The 24,202-nt window shown below is 35.6% G+C and overlaps 1 protein-coding gene across 1 annotated transcript in view; it reads right to left on the bottom strand.

The window, feature by feature from the left end:
- ITGA10 (integrin subunit alpha 10) overlaps positions 1-24,202 on the bottom strand; it is an 837,220-nt gene that overhangs the window by 379,656 nt on the left and 433,362 nt on the right. Inside the window, exons 11-12 of the mRNA XM_044079978.1 lie at positions 9,386-9,530; positions 7,862-8,010 (exon numbers count right to left, since the gene is read on the bottom strand). Coding sequence (XP_043935913.1) covers positions 7,862-8,010; positions 9,386-9,530 — 294 coding nt within the window. The remainder of the gene's footprint in view (positions 1-7,861; positions 8,011-9,385; positions 9,531-24,202) is intronic.

The following is a 24,202-nucleotide window of genomic DNA, read 5'->3' as shown; positions in this document are numbered from 1 at the left end:
GAAGCAAGTGTAGGGAGGCTATGGATATGCTCATCCAAGCCAATGATGATAGCCCTTGCTGGCTTGTGTGTAGGAGCATGTATGAGTGAACAAAAGGGAATAGATAGTCCTTGCAGTTACATGGGTGCTTATGTCACTACCAGGGGAAGGATTAGGCCATTCACAGTAAAAAGACACCAGTGGATCTGTGAATTTTTCTCCATGGGGGAACAGATGGGCATCCACTGCAGGGAATCTTGATAGTCAGAGGGGAAATGTATAAAAGCAAAATTTGGCAAACAGGGTGTTCCTTCCCCCACTACATACTAAGGAAAGATGGCACCTATGCTTATCTCCAAGGCTATCTTGGGTATTAGGAACCATGGATTTTGACTATGGATACAAAGCACTGCATATTCTTTAACTGCCTAAAGTTATGTTCCATTCCATTTGGCCACTTCACTTTCAGTGGAATGTTACCTTTAATCATGTCATTTAAAGAGTGTGCAATACTGACAAAATCAGAAACAAACTGCTGATAATAGTGAGCCAGGCTCAAAAAACATTTAATTTGCTTTATGGTGGTTGATTGTCAATTTTCTGCACTGCTTTTCACCTTTTCATCCTGCCGTTTCACAAGCACACAGCCTATCACATAGCCCTGATATTGTGCTTCTACAGTAACTAACTTGCACTTAGCTGGATTAGCCATCAATCCAGTCCGATGGACAGAAATTAAAATAACTTGACCTTTGAAAAGATAATTCTGTCAGTCTTAAGAGAATATTATAACATTACTGAGTTGATCTGCATAAGTAGCTTGGGGTCTAAGGAGTTTGTTCATCGGCCTCTCCATGGAGATCAAAAGGCAACATTCTATAATGGAAGAACCCATCGGATGTGGAACATTTTATTTCTTCCTTAGAATTTTTCCCACAGTCTCTTTGAGCTAGCAAGATTTGCAAATATCCTTTGGTCAAGTCTGAAATAGACAGATACCCAGTCATATCCAGTTTTTCAATCAATTCTAACATTTGGCATAGCATATGATTCAACTTTAGATATGCTGTTTACCTTCCTGAAGTAATTCCAAAACCTTATAGACTCATCAGGATTGTGGACCGGTACAATGGGAGAATTTTACTCAATCTGGGATACTTTTGATTACCAAGTGTAAGCTTTTCTTCATATTTCATTCCTTTTTAGCACTTGGACTCTAGTATTCAAAACAGTTTTACATGTGGTTTCTCTTCAGACACAGTTATTGTGTTGTGCTGAATTAGACAGGTTTTAGCATGCAACTCTGAGAATATGTCTTTATTTTTGAGTACAAATATTTGCACTTCCTTTTAATGAAATTCTGATAATGCCTATTGTAGTTTAACTTAAGGACACATTATGAGAACCCTAATTTCTTCTACAAGCATACTTACTACTGCAACTACAGTAGAAGTTTCTCTTCATTGTTTCAGAACACTTATGTGATACAACTGTTCTGGTTTCCTTTTTTCTAAGTTGTCCCATATTTCAACTTACTTCACTTACCTTCTCTGTCATTTCAAAAGAGCCTTGTCACTTTGCAAGGAACTTGTTTTTAGCAGAGGGTGCTAATAAAAGTACTTTAGAGACTACTCTGAACTCTCTCAGATGAGAATTTCTGTTTTATGTTTTCTGTTGATCTTGTTTTGCCCTGTCCATATGTTTTCTTACTACAGGCATCATAGTTTATAACCCATTCTATAGATATGAAAAAAAGTCCTATTAGAGTTTTAAAGGAACATTTTCTTCCTTCCATGTTTCTTTTGTTATATCTAGCAAGCATCTGGGATGAGTGACGTATAAGAATCCAATTAGTTGGAATCCAGTTGAGGACTGAATTACTTCTCTTAGAGCAAAGAGAAGATGTGGCAGCAGTGGGTCCCAATTGTTCCCATTTTTCCCTATAGCCTTTTTGTAACATAGACGTTAAAGTTTCATTAAAGCATTCAATTAGTCCATCTCTTTGAGGGGGCACACATATGTCCTTAGCTGTTTCACTGTAAGGCACTTGCAAACTTCACATATTGCATGGTTTGCAAAAGAGACTGGATGGTAGTGGATCTTCTGATCTTCTGTGTGATTGTATTTCATTTTCCCTTGCTAATTTAGAAAAACAATTACTTAAATTACTGATGTGTAGGATGGTTTGACAAGAAGATTCTCATTAGTGATCCTTAAGGCATATGCTGAGTTCTTATGTTTAACAATTATTGGAATGGTTGCCAGTAGTGATCATTAAATATTTTATAAGTCAGGGAATTAAGTAGGAATGAAGCTCTGCCCTATACTGGGGGTTAGATGAAGTTTTTGATTGTTAATATTTAGGATGAGCTGAGATGGATGAATTTAACAATTTTATTCTCAGTCTTCTGGGGGATATCAAGGATCTTAGAAAATTGTAAGACAAAGATAGATCAGCAGTATCTTAGTTGTGGCAAGAAAACATTAATTGTAAGAAGGTGTCATGTTTCTGTTAGGATGTGAGTTTTTTTTAGGGTACCTTGAGTTGGGCAAATACCTTCTGCGACTGTTTGACATGGGGTAGGAATAATAAGGTTAAGTTCAGAGTTAGACTGAGGCATTGTTGTTGTGCTATGACTGGGAGAGACTGCTGACCGGGGACAATATTTTGCTAGGCTGAGATGAGGAGAGCCTTTTACTAATACTGAATAACATTACTGTCAATTTTTAGTATTTAGTATAAGTCTGTTGTTAAGAAGCCAATTGCAGAAAGTTTTGGAGTCATTTTGAAGGAAATAATTGATTTCCTTATGACAAGCTGCTACCTTGGTGATGAGTATGTCATATGCATAATGCACATAGCTGAGCTTAGGGATCTCCCATGGAAAGTCATTGATGAACAAATAAGCAGCAGAGGCATGAGGACTACACTTTGGGAAACACTCATATTAGCAGATGTGGGGCATGGGCGTACTTTATTGGTGAAAGCTGTGATGTTCTGTTAAGAAGGTAATTTATAGACAAATGCATGTATAGAATGAGGAAGAACATTCTGACAAACTGCATGTGGGAATAATATAAATTTGCTATGCTAATTTGCCTCAGTTTGTACGATAATGAATGTTTTGCTGATATCACTTTTTAAATTTAATGCTTGCAAGGATGATGCATTTTGCTATAATATCAGTTCTATCTTTTCATTTATTGCATTTGTCATTGTTGAAAAATCAGCATTCAGGCCTCATTTCAGACTTCCATTTAATGCATTTTGGGTAAGGAACAAACCACTTAATGAATACAAAAGGGAAATGCAACTAATACCAAACACCCTTTTGTCGGAAACAAAACTGCTGAACACCACATAAATAATTTTAAGCTATTTCATTCTTTTATTTCAGTTAGAACTTCATCAAAAAATAGTATTAAAATTCATATTCCATTTAAATACTCTAACAGACCATGATGTATTTTGTTTAAAACACCCCAACCAATCCAACGGACAATCTCATTATTCCTTATAAAGCTTCATTTATATTTAAAAAACAGTTTCTTAAAAACTTTTGTGTATAATATAAAAGGACAGATATAAAATAAACAATTCTTCTAAACAAGTTTATTTTTTAATGTATATCTAATGTTAATACATTTATTTAACCCAGGCTCTCTAGCTACCTGTACCAAAATGTGCTACTTCACTTCATTACTTTCAAGGATATTGTTGAAACTTTGGATAAATAATTTCTGATCTACTGCTTCCAAAACAGAAAAAGAAAATTTCCTAAAACTGACAGTTGACACATTGTGATGCATGCTTAACAAGAAAATTACTAAAATCCTTCTTTTTAATGGCTACACAGTGTTCATATATTCTTTGTGATAATCTTCTCACAGTCGTTCCTACATAGTAACTTATACAGCTACAACAATTAGCAAGATAAACAACTCTTTCTGTTTTACAATTATAAAAATATCTAGCTACAATATTTTTATTAAATGAAGAAAACGAGTACTATGGACTCCACTAATATATCTGCAGTATTTACAATTGTAACAGGGAAAAGTTTCTACTTTAACAATACTAGTACTATTCGATTTTTCCAATAATCTTTTCAAATTAATACCTCTTTTATATTTAAATTTAGGTTGGTTCCCCACAACTTTAGTGACATCTCAATTTCCCAAAATAACTTTCCAATTATTTCTCAAAATATCCTGTATCTTTTGGGAATCTACACTAATAGGTATAGGAAAGGTGCAACTCCTAACCAAATCGACAGAATTATTACCTTTTACTTTTGGAACAAACACACTATGTAAAATGGGACAGAATTTACTGTTCCTACGACAAATAATTTCATCTTTGAAGTAAATTAATCTGTCTATGGATAATTCCTACCATCAGACATATTGACTAAAAAGTCAATTTCTTCCAACAAATTTTTATTACCTATTAATCTATGAAGTCTAATGGCCTGCCCATGAAAAATGCTCCAATTCATAAACGAAGAATGTCTGCTCCAGTATCCAAATAATTGTTAGTGAACGTTTTCTTCCTTTGTAATCTACTTTCAAAACAACCATGTATTACAGCCATCCTGACATTTAAATCTAGAAAATTAACATTTTCACCAAAATCACTGATTGTAAAGGACAGCCAAGTAATAATATTGTTAATGCATTTGACAATAAAGCAAACCCATCAAAACTACCTGTCCAGATAAAAACAGGTCATCAATGTACCTCTTATAAATGTTTACAAACTTAAGCAGGGGTAATTTGACTAAAACAGTGCTCTCCCTCCAACACAAAACCAAATTAGCAAAAGCCGGAGCCATTTTAGCCCTCATTGCCACCTTAGAGGTTTGCTGATAAATGACAGATTCAAACTCAAAAAAATCATTGTTTAGTACTATGTCTAACAATAAACAAATAGTACTTATCTGTACATTATCAACTTTGGTAAATTTGCTTAAAAAAATTTCTAACAAATTCTACCCCTATGGCTTGATCAATGGACGTGTACAATGATACTACATCAATGGTTGCTACAAATTTCTCATTACCTTGAAAACTATAATTCTTCAACAAATCCAGAAACACCTAACAATCTTTTAGATAAAATATAGAATTCTGGGTGATATAGTTTAATACGCTATCTGGATAATGAGCAATAATTACAGTATTGTTGTGAGGTGCAGATGTAGTTGGTCTAAAAGGAGGTTTCTTTTAATCTTTCTGGATTTTTGAAATTCCAAAAGCCTTCCCTAATTGTGGCTGCTCAACACAAGGAAAAGTATACAACCCATGTTCAATGTATCCTTGATTCAGTAACTCATATAAAATCACAATTGTTTTGTAACTATCTGTAACAAATTCTTTACTTCGTGGAATTCCTATAGTCACTATATTCCATGATGAGCAACCCATTTCCTTTGTCAACTTTCAGAAATCTAACTTTATCTGAATGACTCAGCTGTGTTAATGCTTCCAACTCTGTATAACTCAAATTGTAAGAATTGGATAAGTACCCTTAATTTTTTTTTTTTTACTTCTATAAGCATAAGCAACATTCTGGTCTCTTGACTTTGTGCTGATGTTTTTTTTTTTTACTTAAAAAATAAATTGGAAAATAAATTAAAATTACTGCCAAAAAGCATCCTGATCATGTTGGTCACCCCTCCTTGGCTTTTGCATGTATGTTATAGTGTACTCAGAGCATAACTCGCAACCTCTTAGAGCTGGAAATCTGGACAAAGCCACAAATAATGGAGGGACAAAGGCCCACAAATAGGGACACTTTTCAAATGTTGCACTTACAAACTTAGCAAGTTGATAGACAAACAGATTTTGCATTAGCATGAATTTCCATGTCTATATCAGAAGATCAAATGCTAAAAATAATGAACGCTCTTTTATCGAACTTAAAAATGCAAAACCTTAAAATAGGAATAGATCATCAAATTTTTTCCCAGGGAAAAATTCGATGATCCAAAAAAAAAAATCAATGTACAGGCAAAATAAAGTGGGGGGGGGGCTTTGCCCACCACACTCCCTGATGTGGGGGGCTGTGCCTCCCACACCTCCCCAACTTAAATATACCAACTCCGTGATCACACCACAGTGGAGAAAACAGCAAAGTCCAGAGAATGGCCCATCAATTTTTTTCCCTGGGAAAAAAATCGATGTTCCGTGCCTTCGACATTTTCAGGTTTTGCATTTTAAAGTTCGATATAAGAGCATTCACTAATTTAAGTGTTCACTCTTCTGATAGGAACCTGAATTTTCTGAAGGATATGAAGTCTGAAACTCAAATTCCTGCCATTATTTCCTGACTTCAGTCCTCAATGATTTGCTAGTGATTTGCCAGATAACCACAATTTTATGAGAAACAGGCCAAATGTATGAGGCAAAAATCTGAATTTTCTGCAAAAATCTGGACAGCTGAGAGGTATAGCTCAGAGCATGCTTGTTAACATCCCTATTCTGTTACACTTCAAGGCTTTGTAGTGGAACAACCTCTTGTCACCCTCTGCATTAACTCTCTCTGCATGTTTCTTGCTCACTCTCTCTATCTCTTTCTCTGTCTCAGTTGATTTGTATGACTTATCTGCAGCAGTTAGTTATACCTTGGAAGTGTCCCTGATTTTCAGTGATGTCTCTGATTTTGGTTCAAATATTGCTTGGTTTGCAAAATGATGGTGGATTGTAGTCCTCAAGTAATGACAACAATTAAAGCTATACTTTTACCTCTGAAAATGTATGTTAGTTATATCCACTTATACTGTCACGACTTAAACTCAGTAGTACTAATTAAAGAAATACTCCATATCTGAGATTTTTGCTGGTGATTATTTTTAGTTTTGTCCATGATTCTGGAGGTAAGAAGGTGAGAACATCTGATTAAACTTGGCTTTGACTCATTTTCTTTCAGTTTCTATTACAAAAAGACTTTACTGCAATGCAAGTTTAGTTTATTTAAACGTAAGCACATAAAAATTTCAATAAATAAATTCTTAAAAATAAAATAATAAAAACAAAGGCAAAAGAGGGAACTATTTTGCATTCCCCTGACAAAACAATGTAGTGCCCAAATTATTTTTCAAAATATTCCATATCTCTTGGGAATCTGCACTAACAGGTATAGGAAACGTACAAATCCTAACCAAATTGACAGAATTATTACCTTTTACTTTTGGAACAAACCCACTAAACCAGATTCCTAGAAACAGTTTATCTGTTTTGCAGTCTTGCAGTGTACTGATTTTTGTTGCCTTAGCCATGTGCTGCTTTAGGCAATGTCTTCACTCCATACTTATATTACAGCTTACGTTTAATGATGTTAGATGTTATGAAGAACACTCTAATATGTTTCAATATACAGAAAATAGATCAAGGATAATCTACCTTAAGAAAAGTCCTGGAATTTTAAAAGATGAAAAGTCTTTACATCAAGCTTCATCTTGTTTACAAAAGCATTGCACCATCTAGTTCTATAAGACCAGTAGAATGAAGTTTAGGACTAAAATTTCATATAACAACAGGAAATCTGATATGCAATAGTCAGTGGCATATAGCAATCACATTCTACTGATGCTTAATTCAATTATGGTTTATTAATGTCTGCATATTATTTTATCAGCATAGGTTTTACATGCATGGACAGTTGTATCGCAGGGAATGTCAGAATACATGCCCTATGTGTACATTTCTGTAAGAATGTTAACTTATGTCAATTTATCTTTATAAAGCAGTATGTCACTCCTTTGGCAGTATCTCACATGCTGTGTTGCCCCAATACAGCGTGAAACCCATCACTAGTTTTCTATGTATTTTAAAACCTAGTATACAGATCCAATCCCACTGCCATTCATTCATATATTACCTGTTCACCAGTCATTGCCTGAGAGATTGTGATACTTCCATCGTTTGTCATGTTAAATAAGATGACTTTGCCTTTGTGTTTAAACCTGGGGGCTCCAGCTACGTACAGCACTTGACCATTGTGCAGTGTTACAGAAGAGACTGTGTAACCTATAAAACAAAACAAATTTCAGACCATGCAGCCTTTTATATGAAACGTGTGCTCAAATTAAACACAAAGATAGCATACAACTCCAGTGTTACCAAGATGTAACCTACAAGAAGTGAGAATCTACAACTCCAGTGTTAACAAGATATAACCTACGAGAAGTGAGAATCTACAACTCCAGTGTTAACAAGATGTAACCTACGAGAAGTGAGAATCTACAACTCCAGTGTTAACAAGATGTAACCTAAGAGAAGTGAGAATCTACAACTCCAGTGTTAACAAGATGTAACCTACGAGAGGTGAGAATCAAGTGATGCCAATAACTGCAAACTAGTACTTCAGTCTGCAAAATATTCATATTTTTGAAACTTAGTTCTCAAAGTTTACAATATTCCACCTGCATAAAGACGTGAGCTGGATGTGTATGCACTGAACACACACACACACACACACACACACACACACACACACACACACACACACACACACACACACACACACACACACACACACACACACACACACAACACACACAACACACACAACACACACACAACACACACACAACACACACAACACACACAACACACACAACACACACACACTACAGAGCATGATGTGTTTGTATAGCATGTAGGTATCTTATTCACTCATTCAGTTTAGGATGTCCCATGGTGTGCAATGTGATATTCCATGCTTACTCATTATATAATTTCCTGTTTTAGATTTAATGAGTTATTAAAGATAATAAATAGGTGAAGCTGCAAAAATAGTCATGTATAGGGTATCAGATCACTAATTTTATGTAGTTTAGCTGTACGTGTATTAAGCAAAAAAAAATATTTAAACTGAAGGAAAGTGAGCAATCCCTTTTGTCTTCTTCACTGAACTCTGCAGTTTTACAGGCATTGTGGAATATTCACATGTACAGACATAGGCTACATTCATAAAGGTTACCACTAAATGTACACTGTGCGTACACTTAGTGTAACCTTTTTGAGTGAATAGACAGCACAAGCAGTGTGGTAGGGATGCTCTTGAATTCATAAAGTGTGCACAAAGTGTATACATAGTGTACACATTGTGGAAAAGTTTATGAATCCAGCCTATAATAAATATCTAAGTTACCAAAACATCTCATCAAATCAGAAGAAAGTCCTAGTCAGCAGAATCCAAACATCTTATGGGATCAGTGTTATACAACCTTTTTTTAAGGAGATGCATTTCTGTCAGATCACTTAAGGAAACCCACTGTTATAATGACACATGCTGTGAATCATGGCCTTCTTACCTGTACTGTTGCACCTTCTTAGTATAATACAGGATGCACACAAGTTACAGCAGGTAAAAATCATGGAGGCAAACTCTGGCTCTTACCTAAGTAAGCTGCATGGTTCTTCAACTCTACTGGAAACTCCTTCTCAAAGACCTCCCTTGGTGGTATAATTCGACCCCATTTGCTTTCTTTCAGCACTGTTCCATCCCAGTCATAGGCTCCTACAGCTCCAAACAGAATTCCATCCTGAAATAAAATGATGATGTTTGAAATACGTGTAACTTGTTCATGTATCAGGCTATTAATCAGTCAGTAATTTAATAATATGAGCTGACAGATGTCAGGGATAAACCTTCTTCCTAAGATGGCTTTTTCACTTAGCTATTGGTACAAATGAATACTTCCAGATATTTCTGCTTTTTTGTATGATATATCAAAGATCATTTATCCAACACTGTCACACAAGTAGGGGTGTGTGGGGGCGCAACCCCCCCACATGAGGGGCATGGGGGGGCTTGTCCCCCTGCTTATCTCTAGTGTAGGATGATATGTTTGATTGTGGGGGGAAAGTTGTGTGTATGTGTGTGCTGTATGTGTGTAGTACGTTCGGGATTTAAAATTTTGCGCTTCTGTTCTTTCGGTATTTAGGGGTTTCGGCTATATAGTCTCGAGATTTTGACATTCGGTATTTCAAAATTTTGAGATTATGTAGTGAACTCATATATATATATATATATATATATATATATATATATATATATATATATATATATATATATATATATATATATATATATATCACTGGCTTCTTCTTCCAGATGGATAAATCCTGTTCTTTCATTTCTGGGTCACCCTGCATTTTTGCAAGTAACACTTCATGGATGTAGGAGTGCCATAGTGATATTTAAAGATGGCTGGTTGAGATTCTCTACCTGAAATCTGGGATGCATCCAGTCACAGAACCTTTCCTTGTAAGTTATTAAACATGATATGCTTTATTAGTAGCATTTATAGTTCCTTCATCTCCAAGAATTTCTGCTGTGGTTTATGAATGATCTTGTATAAGAATATGTATGCATCTCTTTACAGTAAACCAGACATTTTCTATTCTGCATTTATCTCTTTTAATCACTCACTATTGTGATATTGGGCATGAAATCTCCATGTTTATTTATGTCTTTGCCATAATGATGACAGTACATATATCAATGTAGTGTGAAATCACAAAAATGATCTTCTAACTTAAGTCACATCTGCAGTTAAAAACTCTGAATAAAAAAATAAAGAAACCTTTATCCTTGTCCTGTCAAAGTATTTGTTTCCAATTCCATCACATTTCAGATGTAATAACACTGGTGATATCTAGTATCCCAGAATCAGACATTGGGACAAGGATGGGTAGCAGTCTGCTTGTATCAAAACCTTAAAATAAAAAATGTACACAATATGTATTCAAGAAAATTCTTATCACATTCTTTGTGTTTTCTAGTCACTCAGAAATATTGCACTAAGTGAACATGTAGTCTACACTTGGTGGTAACCTTTATGAATCCCTGTCAATATTTAAAGGTGCAAGAACATCAGTAGGAAAACTAAAATTAGGAAGAAGGGTTCCCTATTAGAAGACCGAAGGTGCATTCTTTTGAATGCATCTTTATTTGAACACAAAAGCCTGAAACGGTAAAATATCGAAGCGGCTTTTAAGCGAATTCTCTCCCTGGGAAAGAATTTGCTTGGCCGCTTTGTTACTTTGCCATTTTCAACACTGTAGTATGGTCTCAGAGTTGGTATATTTAAGTAGGGAGGTGTGGGAGGCACAGCCCCCCACATTGGGGGGTGTGGGGGGCGAAGCCCCCCACTAAATTTAATGTTTAAAGTATTTTTTTTTTTTTTTGTTGGAACAGCAATTTTTTTCCTAGGAAAAAAATCACTGTTCTGAAAGTTCGATATTGTAAGCTTTTGCTTACATAGGGTCGATCAATCACCGTTCGCTTTTTTAAGCATTTGGTGATCTAATATAGACCCAGGAAGAAGAAGGTGTGAGTTATGTCTGTGTTGTCTGTTCACTCAGAACTGTGTACACTTAGTGTAGGTGTTATTGAATCCCAGGGAAAATGTTTTCAGTGATTTAGATAACTCATTATGGAATACTGACAGGTATTCCAATCTGAAAAACTAACGTTGAGAAAAACTTTTAATATTACAACAGCAAAACTTTCGAGACTATACCCTTCTTCGATACTACAAATAATTCAAATATCAAAGCAGTTAAATTTAAATAAGAGCCAAACCCATCACATGATTGATGATTGCAGCCAGCCAACCATGCGATGATAAAACGCATAAATTACATAATTTAATGATAAGTGATTAAGAACAATACATCAATAAAAATCTAAACTTTAAAATATAAGCTCACTAAAATTGGTTTTAGAGTTATGGCTGTATTACAGCCAGGTGAGTGGTCAACAGCGAATCTCAGAATCCATTAATTTTCCTTAATTTCTAAGAAATTATTAATATCACCACCTCTCATAGATGCATACACTATATCTATCACCCTGAAATTAAATCTATGGGTACTTATATGCTTATAAAACTTTATAAAACGCAAAGCTTTCGGGAAGAACCCTTTCTCAATACTGAATACATATATACTTATATGCTTATACAATGCATTATTTTATTCTTTCTCCTAATATCGGATTTGTGTTCAATAATGGGCCATTTTAGTTTTCTAGTGGTCTTACTCACATTAAAACAAGAATATTGAATGCAGGTAGCCAAATAAACAACATTAATACTAACACAATTGGCTGTAATTGTAAAGGTATATTTATTTCTTGTAACTGGAAGGACAAATGTCTCACTTCCTTTACCAAAAATGTCAGTACAACATGTACAATTCAAATAGCCAAATGTACCAAACCTCGTACTAACTTGAGGAATTTGTCTACCAATAAAATCCTTATAACTTATTTTTCAAAGTTCTCATATTCCTATATGAGAAGTAGAGTCGGGTAAGTATATTACTTACTTCTGGGGATGCCATCAAAACAACCCAATTTTTCTCTATAATATGTTTAAGAAACTTGGTTTTAGCACTAAATGTTGTTACATATCTGACCTTGGCTATATCTTCTCTGGTTTTACCCAGATTTATAGTAGATCCATCATTTATCCTAAAAATAGGATTAAGGAGAGTATCCCTGTCCCTTATAGTTTTATCCCTTAATTCTGAAATCAAAATTGGGTCATAGCCACAATTCAGAAAATCAGTTTGCATTTCATCAAGTTGTTTCAAATAGGTGGAATTGTCAGTGTTAGGGTGCATGCATACTACTCTTATGTATATACCTACCAACATGTACATCCTTTTTATGTATGCTGGTATCAATGGCACTGTCTTTCAACTCTTTTGTAAATCTAAAAAAATAGCCTTGCTTTCTGAATGCTCCATCTTAAACTTTAAAAAAACTAGTCATACCATTTAAATAATTAATATAATGACAAAGTTCATCTGATGTTCCCTTCCAAATGAGGAAACAGTCATCCACAAAGCGCTGATAAAAACAAACATTACGATTTAAAATATTAAAATCACTGCAAATATATTTTGTTTCCCATTGATGAAGAACTAAGTTAGCATATGTATTAGCGACAGATGTGCCCATCGCTACACCAGTTAATTGTAAATAAAATTGGTTATTAAACAAAAACACATTAGTAGTTAACACCAATTCCAACAAACAACAAATGTTTTCTACTTGTCTAGCTGGTAAAGAAGCCTGTCCAGTCAAAAATTCTCTAATGGATTCAATCCCGTAACTGTTATGGATAACTGTAAATAAAGATGAAATGTCTAGAGTCACAAATAAATAATCGCCCTGATGTAACCCACTAACATGTAAGCCATGGTACCATGTTCTTAATTAAATAAAGTCTGTAGTGTCTTTCAAAACATTATTGCAGCTTGTTAAATAATGGTGCAAATGTTTCTGTAAATATATGGAGATAGGCTCAGTTATCCAACCATTGGTAGAAACTATAGGTCTCATGGGGGGGGGGTGCTCCAGTGATTTATGTATCTTTGGAAGCCCATAAAGTTGTGGAATGACTGGGCAAGGGACTGTAGAAAAATGAAGGTATTCCAATCTGCCATTTTTTATAACCTTAAAATAAAAATGCACTTTTTCTATGCACTTACAGATATATTTGACCATAGGAGTGCCCCCAGTATAATTTATATCGGTCCAGGGCCCTAATTTTCCAGTGCATTAATCCTCTATATGTGTGATAAAAATGCCTTTCCTCAGAATGCATATGCAGCATCGTCTTCCCAATCTCAAGACTTTTGTTGGTGCCCAGCTTGTCATTGTCTAATTCATTAAATGCCCTCTCCCACTCATAGACATACTTCAGAGCTGTGGGACATTTTTCAGGAATGGTTGACATTTTTTAGTCTTCAGAACCTAAGTACAAATTGAGGCAAGCAAAATAACACATTCGTCGGGTTTTCTGGTTTCAGTGTTTTTCTAAATGAGGAGCTACAGTGTTACCATTTTTAAATACTTACTCCAACAGTTTTAACGTGCTATTTTTGGGATCTTGTGAATTCTTAAACTGTCATTTTTGTTGAGACCATGATGTCATAGATCATAAAGCTGAGCCGTAGGTAAGCATGTTGGAAAATCTGGGGCAAAAGGTTTGACAAACACAAGTAAAGCGCTTGTGTTTAAACTGGTGTATGTAGTGTGCACAGTAATTTGATTTAATCCTACAGCTCAACCATATCTGCAACTCAGTTCATAAATTAGATAATTATTATTTCCCAGATCAAGGCAATTTTACCCAGATATGAAAGAACACTTTATTTAGCTGGGGACAAGTCAGCTACAGAGCAGATATAAAAAAACAAAATAAACAAAAAAAAAACCAAACAAACTAAAAAACAACAAATAACAAGTTCATTATTTTTATTCACTTTATAAAGTAATGCTATAAAAAGAGTCTCTTGAAAACTGTACAACTGAAAGCCACCAAAGTATATAGTTAATTAAGGAAATTTAGTCCTATAACCTTTTAAAGATTTTTTTTTAACTTGAAGCATATGATAGTCAAGTGTTTCAAATATTTATTTTTTTCTGATCTGTGCCACATTGTGTTGTAAACCAAATGATCCAAATATTTTTCTCTGTTTTCAGTGTAAGAAATCATATTTGGATTACAATTCATATAATTTCATTTCCCTTCTGTTTTGTATTGCGTAAAGAGTAGGTGGTTAAAAAATGCCATAAGACCTATTGATTACTTCTTCAGAGATTCTTGGGATTTTCTTTTCTAAAATCAAAAAGGATTGGTACAGTAACAAGTGTTGCTTTGCCACTATTGATGTCGTCCATCGCTTTACATCTATACCATATCAGGAAGGTTTATTTTATTTTCTGAGGCTATTAGAGAATTGACTACACTGAAATAGCTCAGTTGGGAGAGCATTAGAATGAAGATCTAAAGGTCCCTGGTTCAGTCCTGGGTTTCGGCATGGAAACAATACTTTGGTGAATTTTGGTATCAATGTCATGGAAATTATATTAGAAAACAATTTCATTACCTTTGAAGGGGAATATTTCAAGCACACCAAAGGTGTAGCAATATGTGCAAGTTATGTACCCATTTACACCAAGTTAGTCCTGTACGCTTGTGAAGTGAAATTTGTTTTTCACACAACATTCAATAAAAGAGTGGGACCTTTATTTATGTTATTTAGATGATATATTCATTCTTTGAAAAAGAGACCACAGGATCCTGAGGAATTTGTTGATTACTTAAACAATGTTACTTCATACTTTAAATTCACTACCACCTTTTTAGATACTAGTATTATTTAGACATTACCCTATAAAACGAAAACTTAAATGGTATCATTGCTTCAAAGATTTATAGGAAAAACACATTCTCTAATATCTACCTTGATCATCAAGGTACCAATGACACCAAAAGAATGCACTAATTGCAAGGGGCAATTAGTTCAAGCTGCAAGGATGTGCTCGAACTTGGCAAATTTCAAAATTGAATTGAGTAAAATTCTACAAATGTTCCTAGAAAGTGGGCATCCCCATGACATGTTATGTAGAATAAGTGAAGAAGTTCTTAAGGGATGGGGATCAAGGTTTAAAACATTTTTGGGGACAGTTTATGTCTCACTGCACCAAGAAAGAAGCTGAGGAACAAAACTACAATCATAGTATGGTTATCCCTTTGGCTCTGGCTCAAAAGAGATACAATATATATTTTCTAAAACTGGATCATATTTAAAGGTAACCCTGAAATTTTGGAAGCAATAGGAGGTAGACCACATTTTGGGTTTAAAACTGATAGGAACTTTAAATTTTTCTTTGAACACGTCAAACCATTACCTCCCAACCTTATAGGAACCACTCATTGTGGAACATGTAAACAGTGCCCCTATATTTTGGAAGGGCCCATTCCTTACAGGATTTATCTTTTGATATATTTTTTAAAAACTGGTAATTGTGCTACTAAACATATTATTTACATTACTATTTCTAAAAAAAATGTGAATTCTTTTATGTGGGTAAAACAGTGACAGTTGAGAAAAAGAATTTATGAACACCTCTACGCCATTTCTAAAGAAAATTTGAATAATGCCCTTTTTATGCACACCTTGGTTTGACAATGGTTCACAAAATTTAGATTTGGTATTCTTGACATTATTCCAAAGAACCCAAGGGGATGATGGTGGGAGTTAGATATTGAAAGTCAAGAGTTACAGTGGCAATTAAAATTAAATGCCACCACGCCACCAGGCTTAAATGAAAATCTATCAGTTCTCCCTATTTTAAAGATGAAGGTTCAAGACTTATAAAGTGAGACTTTAGGGTTGTGTATCAACACAGATCCACTCAATTTTTATTTATTATTAAATGACAATCCTTCACACACATTTTTGTGGTATATTGGGTAAGCATTTGTTTTGGTTTATTTATTTCAACCTTGCTGCAAGCTCTGCGAATTTTTACAAGTTTTTGTTTTATTGGTTTTACTTGTTTAACAAATAAAAAATTGTATTATTTATTGAAATTTGTTTTTAAATTACTTCCTTTTATGGTAAGAGTGTTCTTAATTTAGTTTACAAGCATTGCATGACATTTAATCAGCCTTTTCAAATGTATTTAAAGCCAGTTACAGTTGTTTTAATTGCTCTGAAGAAATCCTATGTTTACAGGGACAAAAGTGCTTAACCTTTTATTACTACAATAAAGTCTTATTAACAGATTGTGGAGTTCCATTCGTCTTGGTTTACACTACAAGTAAGTTTTTTTATTCTGTTGTGTGATGACCTTGTGTGCCTTTATGTTCTGGTTACAAGTTTTCTTTGGAGGATACACACATACGCTGTGGCTTTGTTTTACTAGCTAAGAAAAATATAGTGCACTAGACAGCTTCTGTAAGCAGACATCTACTTTACTGAATGAGTGACTCATCACCTTGACAATTCAACAAGCTTAGGATAAAACAGTTGTTTGAAGCAGAGTGTCATAATTCATTATAAAGGAACAAAAGTAAAATAAAGAAGTAAATCCTATTTAGTTCAGTAGTCTTGACTATGAACATAGATTTCAGCTTCATCTAATGGGTAATCTTGGTATAATGCGCTTTATGAATTATGCATGAAGTTTTTTCCTGGCTGTCCTTCCTGGTTTGTTGCCCCACTGACTCCTTCATGCTTGTGCTTTTAGCCAGTCAGATGCATCTAAAGTTAGTCTTATGGGAAAATAAACTTTTCCAATGCTGCCAGCACCAGTGAGCAAGAAGAACGTGCGCAGATGGAGTGTGTCGCAGACAAACGAACACAAGAGACGAAAGGTGTCAGAATGACTAGGGGGGTCAGTGACAATTGTGATATTGTTGTTAATATTTCAGATATTATTCTGGATGATATAACATTGGAAGTACTCAACAAGGGACTAACGTTTATACCGGAGGCTCTAGCAGAGCACAGTCAGGTGATTTTAGATATTTTAAGTTTCGCAAGAAATGTGATGTTACAACAGATGTATCAGGATACTAGAAATGTTATTAGTAATGCAAATGAAAATGTAAGCAATGTTTTAAAACTTAAACATCCCAGCACTTTCATGCCAATTTTTAATCCAGCATTAAATGTTTTCATTAGAATGTGTGAACAAGAATTTGAAGAATATTTTAATAGTTTTAGGAAGAAAAAGTTTCATAATTTAACCCTTGAACAGAAAAAAGCGTTACAAGAATTAACACAAAATGAAAACATCATTGTGAAACAAGCAGATAAGGGGGGGAGGCAATTGTTATAATGAACAAATCAATGTATTGCTCCAAATTAAATGTGATGCTTAGTGACATGCATACTTTTATTAGGATGAATCCCATCATGGTTAATAACCACATAGGTAAAGTACACAATTCTATTAGGAACATGCATTCAGCAGGTTTTATTAATGAGGACCTAAGAGATTTTTTATTCATACAAAATCCTGTTACACCGATGTTTAAAGCCCTCCCTAAGATTCAGAAGGATGCTAAAGACCCACCCCTGAGACCCATTGTGTCAGGTAGGAGTTGGGACACAGAGCACATATCCATCTGGTTGGAGACCACAATGAGACCTATAGTGGAGGATGTTCCAAGGATTTTAAGGGACACAGCACATTTTTTGGGTTCTGTTTCAGAATATTTATTAACAAGTAATGAGACAAGGTCAATGTTTGTGACATTGGATGTTAATAATTTATTTACTGTTATTGACAATGTCTATGGAGTTCAAGCAATAGAACAATTATTATGCTGTAAAACACAGTTTAATGATGATGAGGTTCAATGTGTGTGTAAATTATTGCAAGTAGTTTGGAAAACAACGTATTTGCTTGTCAGGGCATGTATTATAGACAGAAACAGGGTGTTGCCATGGGTACACCCTGTGTCATCACGCCAACTTGGTATTGGCGCATTGGGAAGATCAGGTTATATTTAATTCTACACATGCATGGACACAATATTTGCGTTTTTATGTACGTTTCGTAGATGACATTTTTTTCATATGGGATGGAGATGTACAACAGTTAGAAATGTTTGTTCAGTATTTAGAGGATAGTTCTGCATTTTTTAGATTTACCATTCATTATTCCACCAGTAATATAGATTTTTTAGATGTTAGAATAGAAAGGGATGTGATGGGGAAAGTTACCATGTCACTGTTTAAGAAAGAATGTTGGCGTGACAACTTACTTCATTATAGTAGTATGCATACAAGACACACTTTTGATAACATAGTTAAAGGTCAAGTGTGTAGGATTTCCAGGATATGCAGTGGTGATGATAACAAATTTAATGAGGAAGTGGAATGATTCCAACAGAATCTAATAGGTAGAGGGTATAAATCTGATAGGACTAGCTCCCTAATAGATCATAGTAAAATGAAGAGGAAGAATACAGCTAAACCATGGATGAATAGAAGGATGCATGAAGGGGTAAATAAAAATAAAAATAAAACATTTACCAAGGGAAATGATAGTGAGGGCATTAAAATGGTCCTTACTTATAGAAGTGACTTGGGCAACATTTGTGATATCATTAAACGACACTGGCAAATATTATACACTGACCCAGAGCTTAAGACACAAATAGGGAATGCTCCGAAATTTATTTTTAGGAGGAATAAGAATCTAAAGGATATATTATGTAAAGAACCCAGTAATAAGAGAAATATTAAGATTAATAGTAAAGGTACCTTCCCATGTTATCAATGTAAGGCTTGTTTCATATTGCAATCTCAAATATTTGTACATCCCAGGACAAGTAAACAATATGTTTTTGAAGGATATGCTGATTGTAAAACTAAGAATTTGGTATATATAGCTGTATGTCAAGGATGTGAAACTTACTATGTGGGGAAAACCAATAATATGTTTAAGACCAGAATTTACAAACATTTATCAGATATTAGACTTGGTAATGAGCGTAATGCTTTGGCATTACATGTGAAGGGTAACCCTACACATTCTTTTCTATTTATGGTGATACAGGTTGTGATTCCAAACACCAGGGGGGGCAATTTGGTAAATGAAACTGAATGTGCTGAAACCAGGTGGATAGTGCAATTAGGAGCAGATAGGTCTCCTGGTATTAATAGGTATATACCTTTAAAACCCATCCTAAAGAAAAGGAGGGCTTTTTATTGAAATGTGATAGGCTGATATTTATTTTAAATATGTGAGGTTTTATACTGTGTGTTATCTGATGAAGGGCATATGGCCTGAAAGCGCTCATCTGTGGAAATAACGTTTTTTAGCACTCAGTATCATAGGAAGTAATTAGGCTACTGGCTCTGGGGTGATTACAAGCTAGACAAGTTTGGTGCTTATTTCTGCGGTTAGCACTTATCACTCTTGTCCAAGGGGGATATGAGTTATAACAAAAAAAAAAAAAAAGAGGGGGCTGGTCCCATACTTTGGTGCAGAGTTTGGAAAACACTTGATGGGGGTGGAAGGGGTCTTTGTCAGTGCCCCCATGTTAAGTAATTATTGGTATGTGTGCAGATAGAACTTATTGTGTTTCTTTTCTTTGCAGATTGCTGAAGTGCAGAAGGCATCATGTGGTGGCTTGAAAAGAGGATCTGAATGGTGATGCTTTTGATAGGATGGATGTTCTTGCCACTGGAATGGGGCACAATGAGGGTCTGAGTAATCACCTTATTACAACATGTTAGAGCTCTGTGTTCAGTTAGTGGGAGCTGATTATTGCATTGGTATAAGGGGCAAGTAAAGAAGGGGTAGGTAGGGGGGCCAGGGTAAAACTGCTGGGGATGGTTTATGGGGAGTGTGGGGATCCCACTGGATGAGTAGAGTCACAGCATCATAGGAGCACAGGAACTTAGTAGGCTAAAGCCCTATGGCTACTGCAAGCCAGTGAAGTTTGACCCTAGCTTTCAGGAGCTTGCAACCTTGGGGTGGTTATAGTCACTCATCCAGTTGTTTGAACCGTATTTGGGGGAAGGGCCAATGAGTTGTTTGTCAGGATGCCAGAGTTTTTTCCTAAAGGGTGGTATCTTTGGGGTGACAAATTTGTCCCTTGAGTAGGTAGTGTTAATGTTACATACCAGGTTATGGTTTTACAGAGTAGCACAAGGATCATTTCACTTGTGGCTTGGGTGAATTTTGTAGGTAGGGTATTAGGAAGCATGGTAGGTAGGTGGCTGGGTAGGGGTCATTTTTAGAAACTGGGTGCATTGTTACAGCGGAGTTAGAAGGTTTAAAGGAAGCTTGGCTGCAAGATATGGCAGCTGTAGGCAAGGTCTTAATTACTTACTAGTAGTATAGGTAACATAAGGGAAGAGAGCCTTTGAGGGGAAAGGCCAGGGACAAACAGAGCTTAAGGATGGTTACTAGTTTGAGTGTTCTAGCTAGGATGGTTGCTAGGAGGTTCCGAGTGGGGTGGCCTGGGTTCTAGTCTGGATTGTCATTTGGTAATGAGTGAATTGGGGGTGTTTATGGCTGGGCATGTAGAGTACTTCATTGCTGAGTATAGGTGAGTTTTCAGGAACTAGGTCAGGGGGTGCTGGTTTCTGCCATTTAGGGTTAGGGAATTAAAGTTTTGGAGTTAGATTATTCCCTACAGTAATCGGGTTACTGCACATCCAGAACTGGATAGTTTGGTGGGCTAAGGTGATATGTTACAATTGACAGAGTTCTGGCTATAGGTTGTCATTCCATTCAGGTTGAGCCATGATTAATGGCTGGAAGGAAGCGGTCTAAAAGGGAATGTTTTCTCTTGGATGGATGTTCCGGTGGTACAGTGGAGTCATGGGTAATCCTACTTTTAGTTTCATTAGGGCGTATTTCAGGGATGGTATGCAGGATTCTAAGGGCTTTACAGATGATGGGTACACCGAATGATGTTTGGCTTAACCCTTCCCGTTATGAGAGGTAGTTGGTTGAACAGTTTTGGGTAGAAGGAAGTGGAAACAGCCTGATCAGGCTGGTTGGCGGAGAAGAGGGACAGGCTTGCCCTCTTCTGTTTCCCCTCTGGTGCATGGATGTTCATTTCAAGGAGCTGGGGAAAGGAAATGAGCAGCTGGAGGAACTTTGCTAAATAGATAAGCGAGCTGAGGTAAGGATGCTGCTTATTTGGTGGAAGGTAATTCAATGAATGGTGTAGGAAGTGAGATGGGACGCTGCTTCATAAGTAAAGTAAGCGAGCAAAGGTATGGAAGCTGCTTTCTGGGACAGGGTGAGTAAGTACGCTGCCCTGATTAACATTACAAGGATGTTTATGCTGTGTTTAGAACCAAGTATATTGTGTCTAGTTGTAATTAATAATTTTGATGATCAAAGCTATGTTATGGAAGTTTAATAAAGGTTGTCAAATGTCATTCGGTGTGATATTAAAGAATGTTCTGATCACAAGTTGCAGTAACTGGATCACTTTCACTAGCTTTATTTCACTTGAAAAGCAGTTTTCAGGACTACATCTTTAGGGGACATTGTCAGGACTGCCAGCTGGTATCTGGAGTTGTGTTTTGCGAGGGAGAATGTCATGTTATTCAATATCAAAAAATATCTAAAGCATTTTTATCTAAACCTGATATGTAAAGGCAAAAATGTCCAAAGACAATTATACCAAGTGTTAAAAATATAGTAGAGGTATACCAATGTTTGTTTTTGTTGTAGAGACGTGTAGGGGTTTTAAACTGAGGGACTATGAGTCATTTTGTCAGTGATAACCTGAAGCTGGTGCAAACTGGATTGGGAATTTGCTCCCTTTGCCACTGTTCTCCGACCATGGAATCAGTATATATATTTAAGGGTGGGGTTGTTGGGACAAATCATCTTATGAGAGTATAGGGAGCTTGGTCATTGCAAAAACATCTTACAGTTCATTGTTTAAAATAGAAATAGTGTAAACATTTGTATATTATGAGACTATATTGCCCGATATGTTGTATCTGCAAATTTCTCCTTTCCCAAATGTAGTGTGATTATGTAGTTACTTTATATAAATAAGGGGAATGTGAAGGCAAAGCCTCTACCCTCCCGCATGAGCAATGCAAAAATACTTAATATATAGTTATTTTTGTTACTGACTGAGAGGTTTAGTTGTTTGTTTTATTTTGCTTGCAGGTGTTTGTGTAGGTAGATTTGTTTGGGATATGATGATGTGGCAGTAGATATGATAGCAGTATTCTCATTGCAGCAGTAAATCAACCCTTTCTTGTTTTGAGCAGGTTTGATATCCAGCACTGGGAGTTTATCTAGACTATTTTCTTTCAGCTCTTCTACTCAAGGAATATCACAACCCCAGCTCCTACGTTTTGACATTCTGTAATCCCAAACTTCAATTAGTTGTTCTTCCTCTCTCTATAGATATCTATAGTTATAGATATCCATATCTATATCTATCTATATCTATCTATCTATGTGTATATATATATATATATATATATATATATATATATATATATATATATATGTAGTAAAATAAAGCTAAAGTTTTTGAAACATGCCTTATATATATATATATATATATATGTAAGAGTTGAAGATAACTAATTTTTAAAATTAAGTGTTGTCCCCTAAAGAGCTAATACATCCCATATTTGTCCTAAAATTCAATATCTCATTCGAATTATTAAAAAAACTGTTAAATCTAACATCTACTTTAACATCAAAGTTTATTTGTGAAAAAAAATTAACAGGTACGAACCTTTCAATTTGTATGAGATCATACCTGTGATTTTGCTGGTTTCCTAAAGATGTCCATGTCTTCCATCATGTCCTTAATGCCCATATGTTGTCCAAAGCGCTCATGTATTCTTCTGTTTCTAGCTTTGCAATCTGTCCCTAATCTGTCACCTAATAATCACTGTGGCAGAATGTATGCCACAGAGGTCTAATGTTACCAGAGTGATTAAATTACACATCAACCACAGTCTGTCATAGGTTCATAGGTTTATACTAGGTAACTAGGCTATCTGCCCTAAGGCATTTATAAGCCTAGCCCAGAGTTTTTGTGGCTTACGCCACCCCTTATGTTAAAAAATACTGTGCCCATTAGTTTGTTGTGCCTCTGTCCAGCAGTGACACAGAGATGATTCAGGGTAAACCTATGATCTCCCATCCACCGGTCAAGATTTCTCTTGAACAGAGCCAGCGAGGTGCTCTGCCTAACATGGACCGGGATTTTATTCCACAACATAGGGAGTCTCTGGGTGACAAATCTATCCCTCCAGCATGTCCTATCCTATTTATATTCGTGCTAATGTTTAAGTCGCTTGCTCTAGTCTAGTGGATCTGGTAGATTTGGATTTTTTGAGGTGGAGCATGTCCATTAATTCCGGGTTGGACATGGCCTTGTATGTCAGGCACAGGTCACCTCTGAGCAGATGGTATGCGACTGAATAGAGCTGGAGTTTCTTCAGTCTGGCAGCATATGACAGATTTTGGAGTCCCTTTATCCTTTTGGTGAGGAACTTTTGGGGTCTCTCCAATTGCCTCTGCAAATGTCATGGAACATTTCCATGATGCAATATTTACCTTGGTTTCTAACTTTTTTTGTTTTAAAGAGGGATGTGTAACATGCAATGCAACACGTTTCTAGTGATGTTCCTGTGCTCCTTCGCCTGATAGAGAGCCTGTGCATTTTCAATAAGTGTCAAGAGACAGGCTTTGTAACTACAGAGAGAAGTCCATTTTACTGCCATCTGAAGGAGTTGGAGATGGTCACTTTTGTCACATTCAAGCATGTGTCAGACTGGTAGGGTTGTGTTTCATCTAACTTTCCCTAGTTGGAATAAATTCAGAAACTACAGGGAAGTATGAAAAGCAATTAATTTGGTGTTGAATACAGATGTTAACTCTTGTTTA

The sequence above is a fragment of the Protopterus annectens genome, chromosome 8.part0, assembly GCF_019279795.1.
Source record: "Protopterus annectens isolate FY-2018-M chromosome 8.part0, PAN1.0, whole genome shotgun sequence".
NCBI lineage: Eukaryota > Metazoa > Chordata > Ceratodontiformes > Protopteridae > Protopterus > Protopterus annectens.
This window is presented reverse-complemented; position numbering and strand designations above follow the sequence as displayed.